The sequence below is a fragment of the Felis catus genome, chromosome B3 (assembly GCF_018350175.1).
Source record: "Felis catus isolate Fca126 chromosome B3, F.catus_Fca126_mat1.0, whole genome shotgun sequence".
Taxonomy (NCBI): domain Eukaryota; kingdom Metazoa; phylum Chordata; class Mammalia; order Carnivora; family Felidae; genus Felis; species Felis catus.
In genome coordinates this window covers 38,125,089-38,145,675 of record NC_058373.1, presented here as the reverse complement: position 1 = coordinate 38,145,675, position 20,587 = coordinate 38,125,089, and the positions used below count along the sequence as shown (strand labels likewise).

The window sequence follows — 20,587 nt, the reverse complement described above, 5'->3', positions numbered from 1 at the left end:
TTCACGGGTCCCGCTTGGAGCCAATGGGAGGAAACCTAATTTCCTGCCACAGGAAATAGTTCGGCTGGTGAAGAATATATTTAAGGATTAAAACCTCTGTCAGACGAGCTGGAAAGGGTTGCTGGAGAAAGACGTGGAGGTCTCTCATCAGGAAGCCACTGGGTGTGGGAAGAGATCTCCATCCTAAACGGGGAGGAGGCCCAAAGGCCAGTTCCTGGGACTGTGCTCTTAGCCTCAGCAAGTAAGTGGTTTTGGGCTACAAGGAAGGGCTGGGTCAGGGAACAGAGCGGGTCATAAATAGATCTTCTCCTGCAGCGGAGCATGTTCGTGGTAACATCAGCTCAGAATTAAGACCTATTTATTGGATTTACTTAACATGGGCCCGCTGCCCTGTAAGCTTGGGAGGGTGTGTGCTGGACACATCAGCTAAATTAGATCCAGCAGCTGAAACTCCCAGTTCACTCTTATGACTCTGGTAAACATTGGTGAGGATTTTGAATGGGACAGAGGGAGAGAGGAGAAATCCTGCCAGGGCTGGCTCTGGGCGGCCCAGACCCCGAACCAAGAGGAGTAGCTACAGATGCCTACGGAGAAGTGAACGAGATGCCCTCCCCGTTGTACGTTTGGGAGTCGTATGGCCCAGAAGCAGGGGCATGGGCCAGATGATTTCTGGAAAATACTGCCACGCCAGACTGGTGGTCACGTGCTCGTGAGCTGGAGACAGGGACGATCTCCCTGCCATCAGGGCCCAGCCTGGCAGCCAGGATTGCTGGTCTTTCACAGAAGCCCGATGCAGACTGCTGTGTGATCCCAGGAGAGGAACCTTACATCTCAGACACACCGATATACAGTCACTACGAGCCTTGCCTTATAACCCGCACAGCACTGTGCACAGGCGGAGAGTCAAAGAGCACAGAAGCCTTGAGGACATGAGAAGCACCAGGCCAACTGAAGCCTGTCCGGGGACAGCCAGGCTGTGCACCCACTTGTCAGAGCAGGGGAGGGGGCTGGCGTTTTTGAGTTCCCTACCGTGTACCTTACTTTTGCCTTACTAGAAACAATAATGACCGTAGATGGCTGCTGGTTACTGTGTTCTGACTCCAGGCTGAAGGCTTTCTGCACCAAGTAGCACTTAGTCTTTCCAGCAATTGAATGGAGGGGCTTACATTTCAGATGATAAAGAAAATTAAGACCAAGACCTTAAGCCATTTGGTTAAGTTGATACGGTTACCGAGCACGGTCAGTCTTTGAATCCAGGTTTATCCAAGTCCAAAGCCCCAAAGCTCTTGCCTTTTATTATTAACTTTTTAATAATGGGTAACCTACAACAAACTGCGCATATCTTAAAGTGTACAATTTGATAAATGTTGACATCTGTGTATACCTGTGAAACCAGCACTGCTATGGGGATAGTCAACATAGCCTTTAACCCCTAATAAGCCCCCACTCCCATCCCTTCACCCCAACCCCAGGCAACCACTGGTCTGCTTTCTGTCACTCTGGAGAAGTTTGCATTTTTCCTTTAAGTTACTCTGTAATTTGACATAAACAGAATCACGTCTGGCTTCTTTCACTGGGCATGAGCGTTTTTAAATTCATCCGCGTTGTTGCGTGGATCATGTTCGTTTTCATGAAGTGGTGGGTGGTGTTGCTTTGTGTGGATATGTCCCAGTTTATCCATTCACCTGTTGATGATAAATGTTGGGTAGTTTTCAGTTTGGGGCTATTGCTGGCGAAGCTGCTGTGGACATTTGTACACAGGTCGTCCAATGGACAGGTGTTTTCACTTCTTTTGGGGAAGCACTTAGTGGAATGGGTGGATCATATGATAGGCTTATGTTTTGGACTTTTTAAGACACTTGCAAACTGTTTGCCAAAGTAGTTACACCATTTTACATGCCCACCCAACAACATCTGAAGCTTTAGTCTCTCCGTGCTTTCACCAGCATGTGGCATGGTCTTTAATTGTAGCCATTCGAACAATTATGAAGTGGTGTTTCACCATGGTTTAAATTTGCCCTTCTCTAATGACGGGTGATGTCGGGTATCATTTCATGTGCTCATTGACCATCTTTATACCTTTTTGTGGAGGGTCTGTTCAAATCATTAACCTGTTGTTGTTTTTTGGTTTTTGGTTTTTGTTTTGTTTTTTACAGTTGAGTTGTTTTTCTGAATTTTTTTTTTTTAACATTTATTCATTTTTGAGACAGAGAGAGACATAGCATGAGCAGGGGAGGGGTAGAGAGGGAGACACAGAATCTGAAGCAGGATTCAGGCTCTGAGCTGTCAGCACAGAGCCCGACGTGGGACTGGAACTCACAAACTGTGAGATCATGACCCAAGCTGAAGTCAGATGCTCAACCCATTGAGCCACCCAGGCACCCTTGTTTTTCTCAATATTGAATTTTCAGAGTTCTTTATTCTGGAAATAGGCCCTTTATCAGATGTAGGCTTTGCAAATATTTTCCCCTAACTTAGGGTTTTTTATTCTCCAAACAATGCCATTCAAAGACCAGGAGCTTACATTATGATGAAGTCCAACTTGTCAACTTTCTTTTTTAGTGGGATGTGCTTCTGATGTGGTATCTAAGCAATGTGTGTCTACCCCAAGGTCACAGAGATTCCTCGTGTATTCCTTGTGTATTCTCCTGAAAGTTGTGGTTTCAGGCTTTATCTCAGGACCCATTTCAATTAATTTTTGCACAGGGTGCAAGCTGTAGGTTGAAGTTCATTTGTCTCCCATATGGACATCCCATTGTTCCAGCACCATTTGTCGAACAGACGGTCCTCTGTCCACTAAATGGTCTTTGGACCTTTGTTGAAAATCAGCTGCCCATATATACATAACCATTTCTGGACTCTGTTAGGCTCCATTGACGTGTTTATCAGTCGTTTGCCATTACCGCACTGACTTGGTTACTGGGCTTCCCTTGATTTTTAAAAACTCATTGGTAAATAGTTCGTGTATACAGTTGAAAACTTCAAGAAGTCTTTCCTCAATTTTTAACTCCCATTAATTTTTATTTCCAAAAGTTTTTTTCATAGTTTGTAAATGTTCCTGTTTTAGGATTGTAATATTTTCTCTTCCTGAGAGTGGTTTTTGTTTCATTTTGTTTGAAGGTTTTTCTGCTCCCTGTATTGTCTGAGACTTCCTCCTCACCCCCGCCCCCCCCCCCCCGCCCCCTTATTTCTGTCTCTGTGCCTTGTGTTAGAGGCGTTCTCTAAATGGCTGAGGGTTCTGGCTGTGCATTCGTATTTAAGAGCGAAGCGGTAGAAAGCAGATTGAATGCTCTGTTATGGGTTGGCAGGTAAGCTCCCCTATATATATGGTGAGCTGGCAGGAACCGGGCTGTTTGGTTGAGGGTTCCCCAAATGTCAGTATTGCATGTCTTAAGGGCTGAGCTGTTTAATTTCTCCACAGGTGGGGGTCGGGGGCACGGGCCTGCCCGTCACAGTCCTGGGTGCCGAGTGAGCAAGACATCAGTCACGACACCCTGTTTCCAGCCCTCGTCTGACCTTCACCCTTAGCTGTGCCCTGGTGGCCCCATCCAGAGCCCTGCTCTCTGGTTCATTTTCTGCAGAGAGTAAACCTGTCTCTCGCTGGATTGGGGGGGGGGGTCCTGTTTGCAGGGGCTCAGGGTGGAGAGCTGATCTGGCTGCCTTTTCCATAGACTTTAAACCCATCCTCCTGTTGGATCCTCCTCTTGAGAAGTGTATGGTGCCTCCAATTCCTGAGTCTTTCCCAGGTTCTGAGGCACGAATGGAATCACTTTCGTTGGCTTCCTCTGACAGGTGCTTGGTTTCAGCTCACTCCACTCTGACGTCTGTTCCCATATGGCCACGTTTCCATGTCTACACTCTTCTTGTTATCTTGGGCACAACAGAGATAGACGCATCCTTTCAGGTTGTTGTATTTAATGGAAGGACATTTCTTACCCTCTCCCTCCCTCCTCCCCTCCCTCCCCCTGACCATCCATTCCTCACCCTCCCTTTCTCCTCTCTTCCTTCCCTCTACCAGCCTCTTCTGCCTACCCCCGTAGCCCCTCCCCTTTGCCCTCTTTCCTCTTTTCCCCCCCTCTTCCTCCTTCTTTGCCTGGAGCCTCCTATGCCAGAATTCTTCAGGGAGACAGCCAAGCATTGTATCCCCAAGAGAAAACAGCCCATGAAATGCAGACAGGATCGGATGTGGAATTGGCAAACTGAAGTTTTCGACCTGCAGATGCAATAAACCTGTCGTCCTCCTTGATGCTCCTTCCCATCCCTCAACTGCAAAAAAAAACCTACAGAGACCATATCACAACCCGCCCCACACCCCGACCTTGGCCCTAGTGACCCGTATTGTGTCAGAGTTGCACGTTTACAAGGCGGTCCCATTTCTACCTACTCCACGCCCTTTCACCCCTTGCAGGCCCCTGAGCAGGTGTGACTTCCTGGGTCTACTCCAGTCTCTGTCGAGTGAGGTGTCCTGGTTCTGGGGGTTTCAGATGTTAGGGCTGTGTGTGAGGGTCTTGCCTCATCAGGAGTGCTCAGAGCATCCTGTCCCCTCTACCTCCCCTTCCTAAAGGCTCAACCTGGGGTACAGAGTTGTCAGGAACTTGGCCTTATGCTCACTGTCCCGGGCTGTCGGGTGCATGGAAGCTGAGACCTTTCTCTTGTGTTGTCCTCCACTGCCCCTGCTCTTACCCTGTATTATTATTTTTAAAACCAGAGGGTCACCCCCTTGGATCAACCAGGTGGGAAGGGGAGGGGCTCCCTCCATAGCCCCGGTCCTCCCTCACTGCCCACCTGAGCCTTTCTCCAGGGCCTCCCCCTGAAGAGGCTGCTACCACGTCCAGCTGGCTCTTAGCTGGGGCTTTTGTCAAACACCAAAGAGTGAATGTGGCCACTTTCCTCACCTGCGGGCACTTAATTGGCTTTGCTAGAGAATGGGAGCAGCTGAATAACTCTGTCTCCTCTCATCACTTCCCACTCTCCCTTTCTCTCCTCCCCCCCAGCCCTCGAACTCACCCCGTTTATCTAGGGCTGCTGTAATGTGGAATAACAATGCTCACTGACCTCCAGTGGAGACTGAGCTGTGGGTAGTGGGTGGGGGGAACGTTTGCATTTTACAGATGAAGTAGCTGAGGGTCCCAGAGACCTCATGACTTGCCCAGTGTTGTCTCCCAGCTGGGAGAGGGGAACCCCATCTTGACCCCAGGCCACATGACTCCATATCCGGTAGTGTTCCTTCTCTACCTCGGGGGCGAGTCCCGGCTGTTCTCTCTTGTTCTGCCTGGTAATTACCGGTTTTTGGCTGGAGGGGTTCCTTGGTCCAGGGCCCCATGGGAGGGAGGTAATTACATCCTTTGAGATGCCCTTCGTCAGCAGCTCCCCGTCAGTCCCTGTGACCAAGGCTTGTGCTGACCTTTGTCCCTTCCCCGTTCCCAGGCCAGTGGCTTAGAGAGTTTGATTGGATTCCTATTTCTTTCTCTCCGGTTGGTGCTTCCGGTTGCATCCGGCCAGGCCTTCCCTCGCCGAGGGCCCGTAAATTGTTTATTCAGGCAGATGGGTGCCCTCGGCCCTGGAGCGGGGGGAGGGAGAGCTTGCAAATGATTCTCTACTGCCCCCCACCCCCAGCTATTAAGAAAAGTCCTACCCACTGACCAGTGAGGTCCTAGCATGGGCCTTCTTGTAGGGAGAGTAGTTCTCTGTTGTGTAGCTCTTTATTCACATGCACCCGTCTCCCCCCACTCACTCTCCACCGCCATGGCCCCTAATCTTGTCCACGCTGCCAGGATTTCATGCACACACACTCAGCTTAAACATCTCAGGGACTTGCTACGGCTTTTAGGAAAAAGGCAGAACCTTTTGTCATTGCTCCCAAGGCCCTGCAGAGTTAGCCTGCCTGCTTCCCTGCCTCATCTTATGCCCAGTCCTCTCCCTCTGTCCTCCCCAGTCGCTCTGGCCCTTCTCCTGTTCCCTCCCTTTACCATATTTTCCACCCTTTTCAGGGCCTTCACGCATGTTCATCCCCCTACTTGGAATGCCCTCCTCCCATGTCCCTTTGCCCAGTTAGTTCTTCCTTGTCCTTTAGACTTTCAGGCCAACCATCACCTCCTCAGAAATGCCCCCTCCGGCCCTTCAGCAAAGCAAGGTCCCCAGGGTCACATACTCTTGTAGTTCCCTGTGCTTTTCCTTCAGGACACTCACATAGTTTGTCATCGTAGCTGTGTATGATTATTTGATTAATACTGGTCTTGTCCGTTGGACTGGAAGCTCCACAGGAGCAGGGAGCACTCTGTGGTCTGTTTCACGGTGACCTCTTATCCCTCACCGCCGTGTCTCTAGCGCCACACAATAGTAGGAGCTCATAAACATATTTGTTAGATAAAGGATGGTGTGAATGGGATCGCCTTGTCTGCCTGCTACCAGAGGTCACCTTCAGGAGCCTTCTACCTCCCCACCTCACCCTTGTCTGACCGTGCCTTCCTGGGCTCCCAGCTGTGCTATCCTGTCCTGTCACCTTGCTCCACCTTTCTCATCATACAGATCACCTGGAGGTTTTATAAAGAGGAAGATTTGGATTTAGCAGGTTGGGGAAGCCTCTGAGATTCTTCCTTTTTAACAAACTTCTGTGGACCCGTGATACTTGTCCAGGGGCCACACTTTGGCCTGGCCTGAGAGGTGGGGGCACCAGGTCACAGCTGCTCCGAGGCCAGGTCACCACAGAAGACCTTGATTGAGCTGGGGCAGGGTGCTGTTGTTAGTGGTGTTTGGCCCGGCCAGGCTGGGGGCAGTTGCAGGACTGGGCCCGGTGTGGGGCTGCAGGCTCCGTTCCTGCTGAGCGTATGCACCACCCCTCAGGCCTGGGCTCTGAACTTAGGAGAGCAGTGTGGACGGTGACACCCAGGTGACACCTCCCAACGGCCCTCAAACTGAAAGCGATTCCCGAGAAGTTGGCAGTTTAGAGTCTTGCAACTTAAAATTCCCTTTAATTTTTCTCTCTCCCTCCCTGCCTCATCACAAATGCCAACTAAAAGGGAGAGGGACTCTTCTTGCTTTCTGACATGTGGGGGATTTGCTGTGTGAGTGTTCGGAGGGGTTAGCCGTGGCCTAACTTGGTCACTTAACAGCATCCCTGTGGCTCATGCACGCATGGACCTAAAGAGCCCCAGTGATCTTGCTCAGCCCTGGCCCTGTCTGCACACCTCGGTCTGGCCCGTGGGCCTTTGCAAGTGCCATTCCCTTCACATGGGGGGGTTGAGGGCTGGAGGACTCATCCCGGGGCCTGGTGTAATCAAGGTGCCCCCTGCCAAGCCAGGGAGGCCTCTGGCCTTCCTTGGTGGATGTCTGTGTTTCCCTCCTGGGATTGCTGCCAGCCCTGACAGAGACTCTCTGATCTCTGGCCCATGAGGCTCAGAGAGATGAGGGCAGAGAAGAGAGCCCTGAGGCTCTGCAGACCAATCTCGAACTCGGGGAGAAGGCACGCCCAATCCACTTCACTGTTGCTCTTCACCTTTCCCCATCCCGGCAGGTCCCTGGATGGCCGACTGCAGGTGTCCCATCGGAAGGGGCTCCCCCATGTCATCTACTGCCGCCTGTGGCGATGGCCTGACCTCCACAGCCACCACGAGCTGCGGGCCATGGAGCTATGCGAGTTCGCCTTCAACATGAAGAAGGACGAGGTCTGCGTGAATCCCTACCACTATCAGAGGGTAGAGACCCCAGGTAGGCACCGCCTCACCCTCTCCCTGGGTCTGCAGCGACCTGCGTGTCCTCTCCATCCCCTCCCCACCTCGTCTCCCCTTTCCCTGTCCAGGTGGGGGGGTGAGGAGGGTGTGGCACTTGGAGGGCTTTGGTGCCACCCTGGCCTTGACGCCGATCTGCCTCTGCTCTTCTGGACAGTTCTACCTCCTGTGCTGGTGCCACGCCACACAGAGATCCCGGCCGAGTTCCCCCCGCTGGACGACTACAGCCATTCCATCCCCGAGAACACTAACTTCCCCGCGGGCATCGAGCCCCAGAGCAATATTCCAGGTAGGCACAGGGGTGCGCAGGGGCACGCAGGGGCGCCGGCAGCCCTCACGCCAGTCCCCCTGCAGCTCGCTTGGCTGTCCTGGGCCGCCCTGTCCCCCCTCCGCACACGGCGCTGGCCCGAGGGCCCCTGACTCAGAACCGCACACCCGTTGGGAGAGGACCCGTGGCCTTGGCTCCCCGCTCAGTAATGATGCTTTTCTTGGCACGGAGGAGCGGCGGCGTGACCCTTCCGCCCGGCCTCGGTGCCGTCATTTATTTTGGAAGCGGAAATAGCAATGCTGTGTTTCTCTCACCGCCCTCGCGGCCGGGCCTGGAGTTTGGGCAGGATCCCCGACGGGCTGGGGGCCTGCAGAGCAGTGGGGGAGCCGAGGGCCGGGCAGCCGGTGCGGAGAATGGCCCTTCAGTAAGTAAGCCTGGTGGGGGTTTCAGCCTGGGTGGGGGCTGAGGCCCAAGCGGGAGTTTTGACTGACTGCACGGGGAGAAGCCGGCTCAGCTGTCAGAGTGCAGATGTTTTTAGAAGCCCTTCATTTACATGCAAATAATGTGTGAATCACCAGCACGCAGGGCGTCCAGGAAAACTGCTTGGCTGAGCTTGGGCTGGTCACAGCGGCAGGAATCCTGCCCGCCTTTCAGAGGGCTCTGACTTGGACAAGCCTCTCACCCTGAGTGAGTTCACTGTGCTGAGGTCGACTGTAGGCCTGTGAATGGGGCAGAGCCTACGGAGAGACCCCTTTACAGGCCCAGCCTCTTCCAGGTCCTTCACAGGGGGCGCTGGCCCCTAGGGGTAGGTCACCGTGTTCACTGCGCAAACGTTAGAGAGCTAAGTCACCGTCTGGGGTCATTCAGAGAAACAGATCATGGTCGCTGCTGCCATTGAACTCGATGCCCACTGGGGAAGCCAAGATGTCCGATAGAGGAGTGACAATGAACAGGGTACCTGTGCAGGAGTAGATTAGCGGAGCCAAAGGGCAGCGTGAGGCAATTGCCCTTCAGAGGACAGAGGTGGGCGAGGCTCAGGCAAGTCCCCAGCCTCCCTGGAGGGGTGGGCTTACACTTGACCTTCTAGGGTGGGAAGAAGTTAGCCTGGCAGCGGCTCTAGGAACAGCTGTTTCGGTCCCAGGCGTCAGGATGGCATGAACAAAGGTGGTCACAATCCAGCCGAGGAGACGGGGGTCGAAGGGCATGAGGCCAGCTGGATTGAGGAGCCGGTGCCCTTGCTCAGAGGCCCGCAGCGCCTCCAGCACCTGCTCCTGGCAGAGTGGTGTGGACGTGTGACGGGTTTGCAGCAGGTGTCTCCGAGCTGAACCGTGCAGGCCCCGTAATGAACCACCTTCCTTCTGATTCCCAGAAACCCCACCCCCTGGCTACCTGAGTGAAGATGGAGAGACCAGTGACCACCAGATGAACCACAGCATGGATGCAGGTCAGAGTCTTGATCCTCGCTGAGTGCCTGCCCTCCCCCTGTCCCTCTGCCCGGCATTTATGAAGCAACAACCAGGTGCCAGATGCCGTCCCAGGCACTGGGGAGAGAGGAGCCTGAGCTGCTCAGTTTGTGAGGACGACGACCAGCAGTCACTGTGCCGTCTCATATATGCCCTGATGTAGGATGCCATGTGGCAGTGGGCACAGGGGAGGGCCACCTACCCCAGCCTGGGGAGGAGGTGTGGGGAGCAGAACAGTACCTCACAGGGTAGATTTTTCTTGAGTCAAGTCTTGGGGATGGGTAGGTGTTGACCAGGCCGTCAGGCAGAGAGGATATGCTAGGTAGGGGCATGGGCATGGGCAGGATAGCCTGGTGCGTTCTGGTGACAGTGAGAGCTCTGTGTGGCTGGGGAGTGGCGAGAGACAGGAGGAGTGTCCCTCAAGGTTTCACTGTGGCCAAGAGCCACTGCAGGCTTTAAGCAGAATCTCCACCTTGGTGAGAGCTTGGCAGCAGGGTGATGGGTGGCCTTGATCACCTGACACAGCTCGGGAGGAAAGGCTGAATGGAGGCGGGCAGGGTCTCTGCCAGTGGAGGCCCCCGAAACGTCTATTTTTGTGTAGTGACCAAACGTCATCTATGTATCCCGCCGTGAGGGACCCAGCCCACTTGTCTCCAGCCACGTCTCCAGATGTTCCCGCATCATTTGTTACGGGACCAAATTGGCTCCAAGCCGGTGGCTCCTTGAATGGAACCCCAGCTGCCACATAGAATGTGCGCGGCGCTGTGCGTGGTTGGGTGAGGAGGAGGAGGGGGCCGAGCAGATGGTCCGTCCCGAAGATCGCGGGCATGCCTCGTCCACACGGAGCCCGCCCGCCCTTGCACACGGCCCAAAAGAGAGTGTGCGGGTCCTGAAAGAGGCACACGAGGGAGACTTGCATGTTCGTTGTAAGCGTGGCTGCTTGATACCCGGCGTGGGCGTCGTGGCGCTTTGGGGTGTGGCACACACCCCCGGGAGTGGCTGACGGCGCGCCCCGGGCTGCGGTGTGTCACAGGCCTTCCCGCACTCCATGCCAAGCGACGGCTGCAAGCCTGCAGCTCTGGGATGTGGCGCGGGAAACAGGCCAGCTAAGCAGCATCTTTCCAGATGCTACGTTGCTTCTAACTCCTTTTCTCTTCCCTCCCTGCTCTTCTTTCTGTGTGTAGAATGATTAGCACTGTCAAAGCAGGGCCAAAGGAGAGGGTCCGAGCACAGAACGAGCAGCCAGCCACCCTTCCACCACCCTCCGCGCGCGCTTCTTCCCCCCGCCCTGCCTTCCTTTCTGTCCCACCCTCTCTGTCATCTCTTCTTTCTTCTTCTCCTCCCGTCAGTGTACCTGCAGGGCCCTGCTGTGGACGTCCGTGATGTCTCAAAAGTAGACGTTGGGCTCTGTGGACCCCCAGTCTCTTGGGGGGGGTGTCTTCTGCTGCTCCTCGGCTTTGCACTCAAAGTTGTCCATTTGGAAACAAGTCCAGCTGCTTCTCTGCCAGCTGAGATGTGATAGTGTCTCAGTTGGGGTCCGAGGATCCCCTTGTCCGGCCCTGGGTCTCCCCTAACACACATGCGTGCCCTTCCAGACCAGTGAGATGGTCCCACAGCCTTCCTGGGCCTTCTTGATTTGGGCTGCCACAAAACAGGAAACCAGCATTTATTGAGTGCCTGCTGTGTACCAGTCCTGGTGCAGCCGTTTGTCTGTGCACGATCACGCTTCATTTCTACAAATCACACAATAGGTGGCATTATCCCCGTTTTACACCTGAAGGGAAATAAAAATCAAGGCTCGAGGAGGTTAGACCACTTTGCTGAAATCCCATCGCTGACACGCTGGTGGCACGCCTGGACTCTGTGGCCAGGTTGGAAGCTGTCTTCCACGACTCTTCCACATTCCCTGATGTGCTGGGTTCTGGGGGAGGAAGAGAAGCCTGTGGCTCCTCCCTCACCCTCAAGGAGGTTACAGCTGAGTTGGGGAGCAGGAACAGACCCTCATAAACAAGGCACATATGCGCCCATCCTGCAGGGCTGTTACTACAGAAATAGCTGCAGCCCTCTTGGGTCCAGGGACAAAGGGATGAGCCAACTTGCTCTGTGGAACGGCACTGTTTGGTTTGTTTTTTTTTTTTTTTTTTTTTTTGAAAGCAGATGCCATGTGGTTTTCTTTTTCTCCTGAGAGGGAGGGCTGGAGAGAAGGTAGCCAGGCAGGAAGAATTGGGTAGGTTTGGACACATCCCCATGAGCAGCCTCATGTATTGCCTCAAACATCAGTCTGGTTGCAGAGTTGTAGGGTTTCTGAGGCAGCTGGGTGAGTTTCCTGAGACCTGGGGAAAGGGCTAGATTGGTATTTGAAGGGGCCTTCTGGGGAGCTGTGGCCCTACCTGTGTGGGAGGGGAGGCCTTCGTCGCCTGGGCCTTCCCTGTCCGCCTCGTTTTCCTGGGGCCATAGCTTCCAAGGAGCTCTGTGCCCTGTGCTGTGGGTTGGTCCGGATCCTCACACCATCAAGTTGTGGGAGAGACCTCTGAGGTTAGCCGCTTGTCTGTTTGTTCCACAGGTGAAGACTGGGGCCCAGGGAGAGAAAGCAGGGCAGGGACACGGGATCAGACCTCCTGGGCTTTGGAGGCTCAGCCCAGGGTTTTCTGCCTGCTGTGTTGAGCTGCCCCATCTTGATGCATGTGTTCAGTAATTTGGTTCTCTAAGCCAAGAATGTTCTGTTCGTTCTCACCACTCTGTCTCACCTCACAGGTTCTCCAAACCTATCCCCGAATCCGATGTCCCCAGCACACAACAATTTGGGTAAGTATCTCTTCATCCGTAGGACTGTAACCCCCTCTACCTGCAGCCCTGGCTGGTGGCCGGTGAGGGGATGAGGCCCTGAAGGTGAGGCTCTCCCCGCCCCTCACCATCAGCTCAGCCCAGCCCGTCAGGTTTCTGGTTACAGTGATTCTGGGGTCACCCACAGAATGGGGAAACCCGAGAAGAGCGGTGGCAGGAAAAGCAATGTACCGGGTTTGTATGTCCCTGGGTGGCAGTCAGACGTGAGTGAATGAAAATCCCCCAAACCTTGTGCTCAGGAGATGAGACTCTGTGGTCAGCCAAGCATATGTGTGTGGTTTGACACAAAGCCACGGGCGAGCAGTGCAGACTCCGGCCCTGACTTCTGCCGGTTTGTTGCACGATACACTTCTTTGGATTTTATCTAAGTATTTCATCTAATCATCATGTACTTTTAATTTAAAACAGCAAGATACAAGGGAATTGGGGGGGGGGGGGAAGCAAAATTGCCCATAATTCCCCACCCACGCACACGGGTGTTCTTTTGTCACGGTCCTCCTGATGTTTGTGGATCAGGCATATATATTTGTGCCTTGCCAATGGAGACTACAGTGTCCATCCGTGTTTCTCATTCTTCTCCTTGTTGTTTTGTAAGTGCATTTCCATATTTAGATGCCTCCTTTATCATCTCGCATTGTCTCACGATGTTTTAGAGCAGCTGGCCCATCATTTCCATGACCATCCCTCAGTTGTTGGATCTCTGGGCGGGTTGTTCTGAGATTCGCTTCTCTACTCCAGGAACGCGCTTGGGCTCCAGCGTGGGGCCCGCTGAAGTGCTGCGAACAATTGAAATATCCATTTCGTTTTTATTGAGGGGAATTTTTTATGTGCTGGTCTGGTAGTCTTAGAAAAATGTGAGTTTGATTTTGTTTTGGCCTTTACTGCTGGGGTTCAATTTGTGGCTCAGGAAGAGAAAGCGTTAATATCCAAGCTTGGCGAATCAGAGGGGGTTGGTCTGGCTTTTGTTCCCAGTTGCTTCCAGTCCCTCCCTGACTGATAGCATCAGATGAAGAAAATCATTTGGAACGTTGGGAGATGCCTGAAAACCCTTTAATACAGGCTGACAAGTGGGCAGTGTGAGATGTGACTTCGGGGGAATCTGTTTTAACATCTTTGTAAGATAATATCACTGTGAGTCTTGGGCTGTGCAGAGGGAAGGTCAAATTCCTGATGTGAGAGGACCAATTGAGTTATTAAAAACAAACTCTGAAGGCTAGAAGCTGTGTTAACACTTGAAAAATTAAAGGCCAGGACTGTGAACTTGACTCTGGGTTTCCAGCTTTTGAGGCTGGCTGGTTTAGATTTAATTTCTGAGCTGTTTTCCCAACCGTGGCCAAGGCAGCACCATCAGTCGACAGACTCTGGGGCAGGCCTTTGCCTTTGAAGCCACACTGCCTGACTCCATGGTTCAGAATGAACGTTGGCCCAAGTGGTAGCTTGCTGTGAATTCCTTTCTAGATTGTGTGAACCAGGATGACAGGATGGTTTTTGATCTTGGACTTGAGGCAAAGGTGTCCCATTGACCCAATTCTTCCTCCCTGCTGTGTCCCCTTCCTCAGGCCCCTTGTCTGAGGGTTGAGGATTCTTAGGTCATTTCTTCCAAAGGAAGGAACAGCCCTCAAGCCTGGCGGGCAGAGAGTGGGTGCCGGTCTGTGGGAGCACCTGAGTGGGGCAACAAGTCAGCTGACGAGTCAGGGTTAGGACTCACGCTGAGACACCAGTGTTTCTCCTCTGTTTGCCCAGGCCCCTGGTACCTGCCTCTCACCCCCACCTTCACCCATTCAAAACTGCTGACTTCATCCTGGCCCCCAAAATCTTACAGGCTCCTGGCATCCTAGCTGGAAGGAGACAGATGATGGTGATGATGATGGCAAACATTTCTTGAGAACTTACTATTTACTGAGTATTGTGTAGAGTGTTTCCTGCCGGTGAACTCAGTCTTCATAACAAGTGTGTAAGGTAGCAGCGTTGGAATTTTTCGCTTTCCCGACTAGGAAGCCAAGAAACAGACTGGTTACCTCACTCATGCCGAGTCCCACAGTTAGTAGACGGAGAGGCTTTGAACTCAGACCTTCGGGCCCCAGAGCATGTGCGCTCATCTGTGGCAGGACCCGCTCCCCTATCACCATGTCCTCAGAAGAATGAAGCTTCGGAAGGGTACTTGTTAACTTGTAGTTGAGGGCACTTGTCAGGTTGAGGACCCCCAAGTAGGAGCCCTGCCTGCCTGCCTGTCTCTTTCTTCCTCATTGATTCCCCAGGCACTTCCTACCGATCATCTGAGTACCAGTCCAGGTGGGGGGATTTGAAGAGGAATCATGGGTCCTGCCATCAAGATGCTTATGGCCTTGTGGGGATAAATAAGGCAGGCATCAGTGTAATTCGAAAACAAGTAGGTGCAGACTGAGGGTTCAAAGGAGGCATTGACGGCATCCCAGTGGGGACGTGCCTCCAGGCTTGCCAGCATCCGCTGTGTAATTAATCCATGCCAGCAGCTTTTCTGAGTCCCTAGCAAGTACAGATGCCGGGGGTCTGGAGCTGGGCAGGACACGTGGGCACACACGGTCTGCTGGAGTGGCTGGAAGGGGCTACGTCCACCTGAGATGCAGTGTGCCAGGTGCCAAGAGAGCGGGCACAGGAGAGGAACTGTGTACAGGCCAACGAGGAGAGTGCTGGATGGGGTAGGACTTTAGAGTTGCGGTTGTGTGTGCGTGGGACCTGGAAGGACAGGTGGGATACTGTGAGGATGGGAAGGAGGGAAGGACGTTGCAGATAGAGGGAAGGGCATGGAAGGGCAGGGAGAGCTCAGAGGATGGCTGGTGTTGTGGTTGGTTGGGATGAGGGGGGCAGATGAGGCTGAGAAGACTCCTGGGGGCACTGAGAAAAGAGCCCTGAATGCCACACTTATTGATTCCCTTCTTGCCTACGGGATGAAGGCTTTGGGGGAAGCGTGGTTGGTTATCTGATGACTGTTTCAAAAAGGTTAATCTGGCCACTGTATGGAATTTAAAGTCTAAGGGAAATGGCTGGTGTCCAAAGGAAAAAAACAAACCCAAAACTAAAAACAAAACAAAATAAAAAACCACCCCTTAGGAAGCTGTTAAACCAAAGGAGGCTGCCATGAACCCTTGGGAGAAATGGTGGTGGGGCTGGGAGGGGCGTTGAGAGGGAGCCATGGGCCTGAATGAGCAGGTGCTTAGCAACTAGCTTTAACTGGCAAGAGACCGGATACCTAGGAGATGGGATGGGCTTGGGCTGGAAGAGGACAGTGAGTTTGCCTATGCTTAACTGTGTCCAGGAGGCAGCTGGGCAGTCAGGAGAGAGGTCGGGGCCGGACGTGCAGATTTGGAAGCCATTAGCCTGTGTGAGAGCCCTTTGCAAAGCAGAGTTGGAGAGGCAGGGTTTGTCATCACAGGAGTTCGGAAAGCCTGCGCTGTAGACCCCTGGGGCCTCCGGGGCGCCCACATGGTAAGGCCTCTGAGCAGTCCTGCAGAAAGGAGGCCTGTCGGGTTGAACATTTTGCCCGCGGATCCAACCTCTGTCAGAACTCTGCTCTTCTGACCTGTCGGCCATCTCTGTAGGATGGCCCCCTGGAAACACTGGCAAAGGTTCGGCTGAAGTCCTGGCAGTGGATGCACCAGGAGAGGGAAAGCCAACTCAAGAAGGAAAGAAGGCCAGAGAGGGGTTGAGGGGGACCCCCCCCAGGAGGGAGGAGGGAGGGGAAGAGGCTGAGGTTCACGTTGGAGGGCTGGGCCCAGCCAGCAGCCAGGAGGCCAGCGGGCAGGCCGTAAGGAGAGGCCTTGAAGTGACACACAGCGTTAAGAGGAGTATGTGTGTGTGGGGCGGGGGGGGGGGGTGGTGGTGCCGAAGTTGGTCAGAGGTGGGTGCGGGGAAAATAAAAGGCGAGATGACCACAGAGAAGGATGGGGGACATCTCAGGACATCTGATTATTTCCTGCAAAGAAATTACGCAGGAAGAGAGCAGAGGACATCTGGCTCGTTCTTATTCCCTCCCCACATCCAGGCAAGAGATTGTGCCTCCCTCCACTGTGAGACCGCTGCTGGCCTTACAGGGAGGGGCCCAGAGGAGTGACTGACTGCGAGCCAGCTCAGCTTCTCGTCAGAGGCAGGCTCGGGGGAGACCCAGCGGCTCTGGCTTGCAGGGAAGGGACGTGAGCAGGTGATGTTCCTGTCACTACACATCATGCTAGATGAGTCACCTGGGATTTCCTAAGCATTTAAGTCCAGGATTGGGCCAAATGGAGGGGAAGGAGGAGGGAAGCATAAAGAGGAAAAAGATAATGAGCTGGACCCTGAGGGTGAGGAAGTCGTTCTTGCTTTAAAGTGAACATTTGGGGAGGGGCCTTGACCAAGGGGAAAGAGGTACCAGGCAGTGCCCTGGAGATTGAGGAGGTGATGGTTTCCAGAGTGCCTCTTGTAGAAGGTATCTTCCTCTCCTGCTAGGAGCGAGGGGCAGGGTGGTGGGGGCAGTGGGGAGACGCCTCAGCCTCCTGGGGCACCTGGGGAAAATAAACATTGAAAAAGATTTTTTAAAACAAAATTTTTAATGTTTATTTTAGAGAGAGAGCTAGAGCATGAGTGGGGTTACAGAGAGAGACAGAATCTGAAGCAGGCTTCAGGCTCTGAGCTGTCAGCACAGAGCCTGACGTGGGGCTTGAACCCACAAACCTCAAGGTCATGACTTGAACCGAAGTTGGATGCTGAACCAACTGAGCCACCCAGGTGTCCCTAAAAAATTTTAAGAAATCACAGCATCCTAATGGCAGGAAGTCAGCTTCCAGCCAGAGATGTGACCCTTAGACTTTGCCACTGCTCTTGGCTGCAGTGAACTGATCCAAGAGCAGTGGCTTCTTTCTGTGCTGTGCATACCTCGTTTTGTCATTCTCCTCCTTAATGAGCTAGGTTGAAATTGGGGTCCCGGGTGCCGGGACCCAGCCATCTTGGGCCCACAGGAACTAACCCTCAGAAACCCCAACTAATAAGGGCCGACCGTGTACAGAGGGGCAAGTGAAGTCTTCACGGCCACATAAGCTGGGGCTGAAAGGTTGAGCCTGGGCTGGTGAGGATCAGGCAGCCCAGGCAGAGGGAACAGTGAGGACTGGGGATGGGAGTGTGGCATCTCTGGGACGGGAGCTCAGGTTCCTTCCACAGGTGAGGGCCCAGACGAAGGCAGTGCATTCACGTTTTGACCTTTAGCCTTGTGGCTTCGGCGCCCCGGCCTTTGTCTGCTCCCTGCTTTTCATAGTAGAAAGCGAATTCCTGCCCCCCTCATCTGTTCCCCCCCCCCCCCCCCGCCTTTTCCTTTACCGGATTTGGATCTCTCGCACATGTTTTTAATAGGCATCCTTTAATCCAAGTGTTGCCTTCTGGGTTTTATTCTGTTTTCTTTTCCTTAAACAAAACAGAAAGCCCGTGCCAGCTTGGAATAGGGCTTAAAACCGAAGCCAGTCCGTTAGTCTGGCAGGGGGCCAGTCGTGAATTAAGTACCCCATGCCACTCGAGAAGTCTGGCCGATCCCACACTGGTGGGGGCAGGGGGCCGAGAATGCCAGGAGCAGGAGGTTTCCAACACCTCTGCTGCGGGAAGAGTGATCAGCATAGACTCAGTCTGGCTGGGAGCAGGGCTATTTGAAGGGAAGGCCTTGGATGTTGTTGTCTGCCACTCCGGGTGTGCTGAGTCTTGGGCCTGGAGAAACGAAACCACTGTCGTGGAGGCAAATCCCTTTATCCCTTGGAGTCATCCTCCCAGAGGAGTCTTTGAGTGGCAATATCTTCGAGTCCTTTTCAAGAAGCAGCCTTATGCAAAATTGCTTCTGCATCTGTTGGAAAACTCTTCAAATTAAGGCTGGCTGGCTTGATGGATGTGGGAGGAGAGGTTGCCACCTGGCAGATTTTTGTTCAAGATTTAGTGCCAGGAGAAGCTTTGATTCCCTTGCAGAATTGGTAAGCATTGTCTGTGCATAACCTGAGCCATACAGCATATTCTCCCTTTTTGCCTTGTCTGCTAGGAAGCTCAGAGCCAAGTTGAGTGCTCTCTGGGTCCCGTTTATAATGTTATCTTTTCTAGGGTCCTTTTTATTTCTCTTGTACTTAATCACGGTGTGGCTAAGTCATTTGGTGGGGGGGGGGGGGGGGGAGGAAGAGGGCATACGTTTAAAAAGAGTTTGCCACTCAAGGCAGAACCCAGAAGTGGTGACCATACGTTTTGGTCTGTAGCTCTTCTTGCAGAAGTGCCTTGAGGAAGCAGCTGAGAGGTGACAGGAGGGACAGAGGTGAAAGGCAGGGCTAGATTTTTGTTGTCTGCAGAGAAGAGTAAATGCCTAGCCGGGGTGCTGCTCCAGGTCAGTCCTGCTCCTGAACATCGGCCAGCTCGGCCGAACAGCACTCTGTAAAATGGCACCCTTCAGACTTTGCCTTGGCCTGACTGCACTGCTCCCCCACTAAACCAGCATCTTCTTAATTATGTGTCAGGCTTCTGAGTCCAGTGTTTTCCACCACACTGTCCAGTGTGTTTCTGCAAGCTACAGGGATGTTTGGATAAGGGCTCAGATCTGCTTGGGGGGCCCTCTTGGGTGAGGACCCCCAACCCCCTCTCTGATTCCGAGATGCCTCAAAGCCCGCATTTCTCCACAGTGGTCCTGGCACCACGTTACCCAGTGGGTGGCCTGTGGCTTTTCTTCTTTTGATGGGTAGGCTGTGCCAGTGTTCCTGGGAGCCAAGCTCGCTCTCTTCCGTCTGGACTAAGCCAGAGGGTGCTAGACAAGGCTTTATAATTTGGGGTGAGGTATCTTCTGTACTTCGCTGGGGAAGCCAGGGCCAGCCCAGACCAGCCACAGCTGCCTCTTTCGGCTGACCCATGCCAGACGCACAGTGACCTAGAGTGTCTGCACCAGACGTCTTCCAGTAAAGCTGAAGGCATTGTCCAGACCGGGGAGGTTGGCACAGCGAGGTCAGCCGAACCTGCCCCCGGGCAGTGGTGGTCAGCAGCCCTTCCTCAGTACCTCTTGGCCTTGTCACAGGACCCAACCCCTCGGACTGCTTGGATTGCACTTGGATTGCACTTGGATTTCCTAGGCATTTTTTTTTTTTTTAGGTTTCCAAAGCAACATAGCTCACATTTTAGTGACCACATTGTTTAGAATATAGCTTATCTCACTGGAATGTCGAAGCATCGAGCGCAGCCAGAGCCGGATGTGACCGCTGTGGCTCAACCCATCCTCGGGGGCACAGGCCACAAGCCATGGTCGCTCTCGCTCCAGTCACTCCTCCATTCCCCGTTAAAAGTAGCTTAGATCCCCTGCCTTCCTTGCTTCCTTCCCTCTATCCTGGGAAGAGAGGAAAGGGGCGAGGACACTTGGCCTTCCCCGCAGTGGAGGTCGGGACAGGAGCAGGATGTTCTCAGGTTCATGTACACGATCAGTTCGATATTGGCAGCACCATTTATCGAGTGCTTGACGTGGGCCCAGCGCCTCATGTGATTTCTCCCAATCTGTTTGCAGACAGCACCCAGTGGTAAAGAGGTTTCTCCACCTGGTGGCTGCAGGGGGAGATGTGGAGGCTGAAACCTAGAGCTGGACTGGTTCGCTGATAGTCACACGGCTGGTCCACGCCAGAGCAGAGAGTGTGTTCTGGTCTGCCTGGCTTCAAAGCTGGAGCTCCGTGACCTGGTTAAACATCCAAGGCAGTGGTTTTCAACCAGGGGCTCCTTTGCCCCTTCAAAGACAGCCGGCAGTGCCTAGGGCCATTTGTTACTGTCACAGCTTGGGAGGGGGAGATGTGTGTGTGCTACCGGCATTAAGTGGGTAGACACCGACCAGGGAGGCTACTGAACATCTTGTGACCTACAACGCCCCCCTCCCTCATCCCAGGTGAAGAATTATTTGGCCCACACTTTCTGGGTGTGTGTTGAATGCAGGGATGTTACGGGTCTGCACCTCCTCCCACGTGTGGTAGGCGTTCTCTTTACCTTCGAAAAGGGGTCACAGGCATTGACCCCACAAGTAGATCTGGGCCCTTTGCCCTGCAGGGGGCTCCCAGGCCCCTCCCAGAACAGCTTCTGAGTTTTGTCTCTTGTTCTTCCCACACTTCTAAAGGTCTGGTGAGCACAGATCCCAGTGGGTTCTCACTCCAGGAAGCGGCTCGGCAGGCAGTGAGCTGGGGTCCCTGGCCAGTGCTGAGACCTGGCACAGTGAGCCCTTCCTGTCTGTCCCTCACACCAGCTCCCACAGACGCACCCTGAGTAACCACGTGCCCCTGAATATGAGAGCC

General features: G+C 53.5%; 1 protein-coding gene across 6 annotated transcripts in view; it reads left to right on the top strand.

The window, feature by feature from the left end:
* Positions 1-20,587, top strand: part of SMAD3 (SMAD family member 3) — a 119,616-nt gene that overhangs the window by 85,518 nt on the left and 13,511 nt on the right. For 4 of the 6 annotated variants that reach the window (XM_023255153.2, XM_045060705.1, XM_045060702.1 and 1 more), the window contains exons 2-5: positions 7,514-7,707; positions 7,885-8,016; positions 9,365-9,439; positions 12,213-12,263. In XM_023255153.2, coding sequence (XP_023110921.1) covers positions 7,514-7,707; positions 7,885-8,016; positions 9,365-9,439; positions 12,213-12,263 — 452 coding nt within the window. Of the gene's footprint in view, positions 1-41; positions 242-7,513; positions 7,708-7,884; positions 8,017-8,245; positions 8,420-9,364; positions 9,440-12,212; positions 12,264-20,587 lie in introns of those variants that run through there. The other 2 variants (XM_045060703.1, XM_045060704.1) reach the window with 2 other exon arrangements.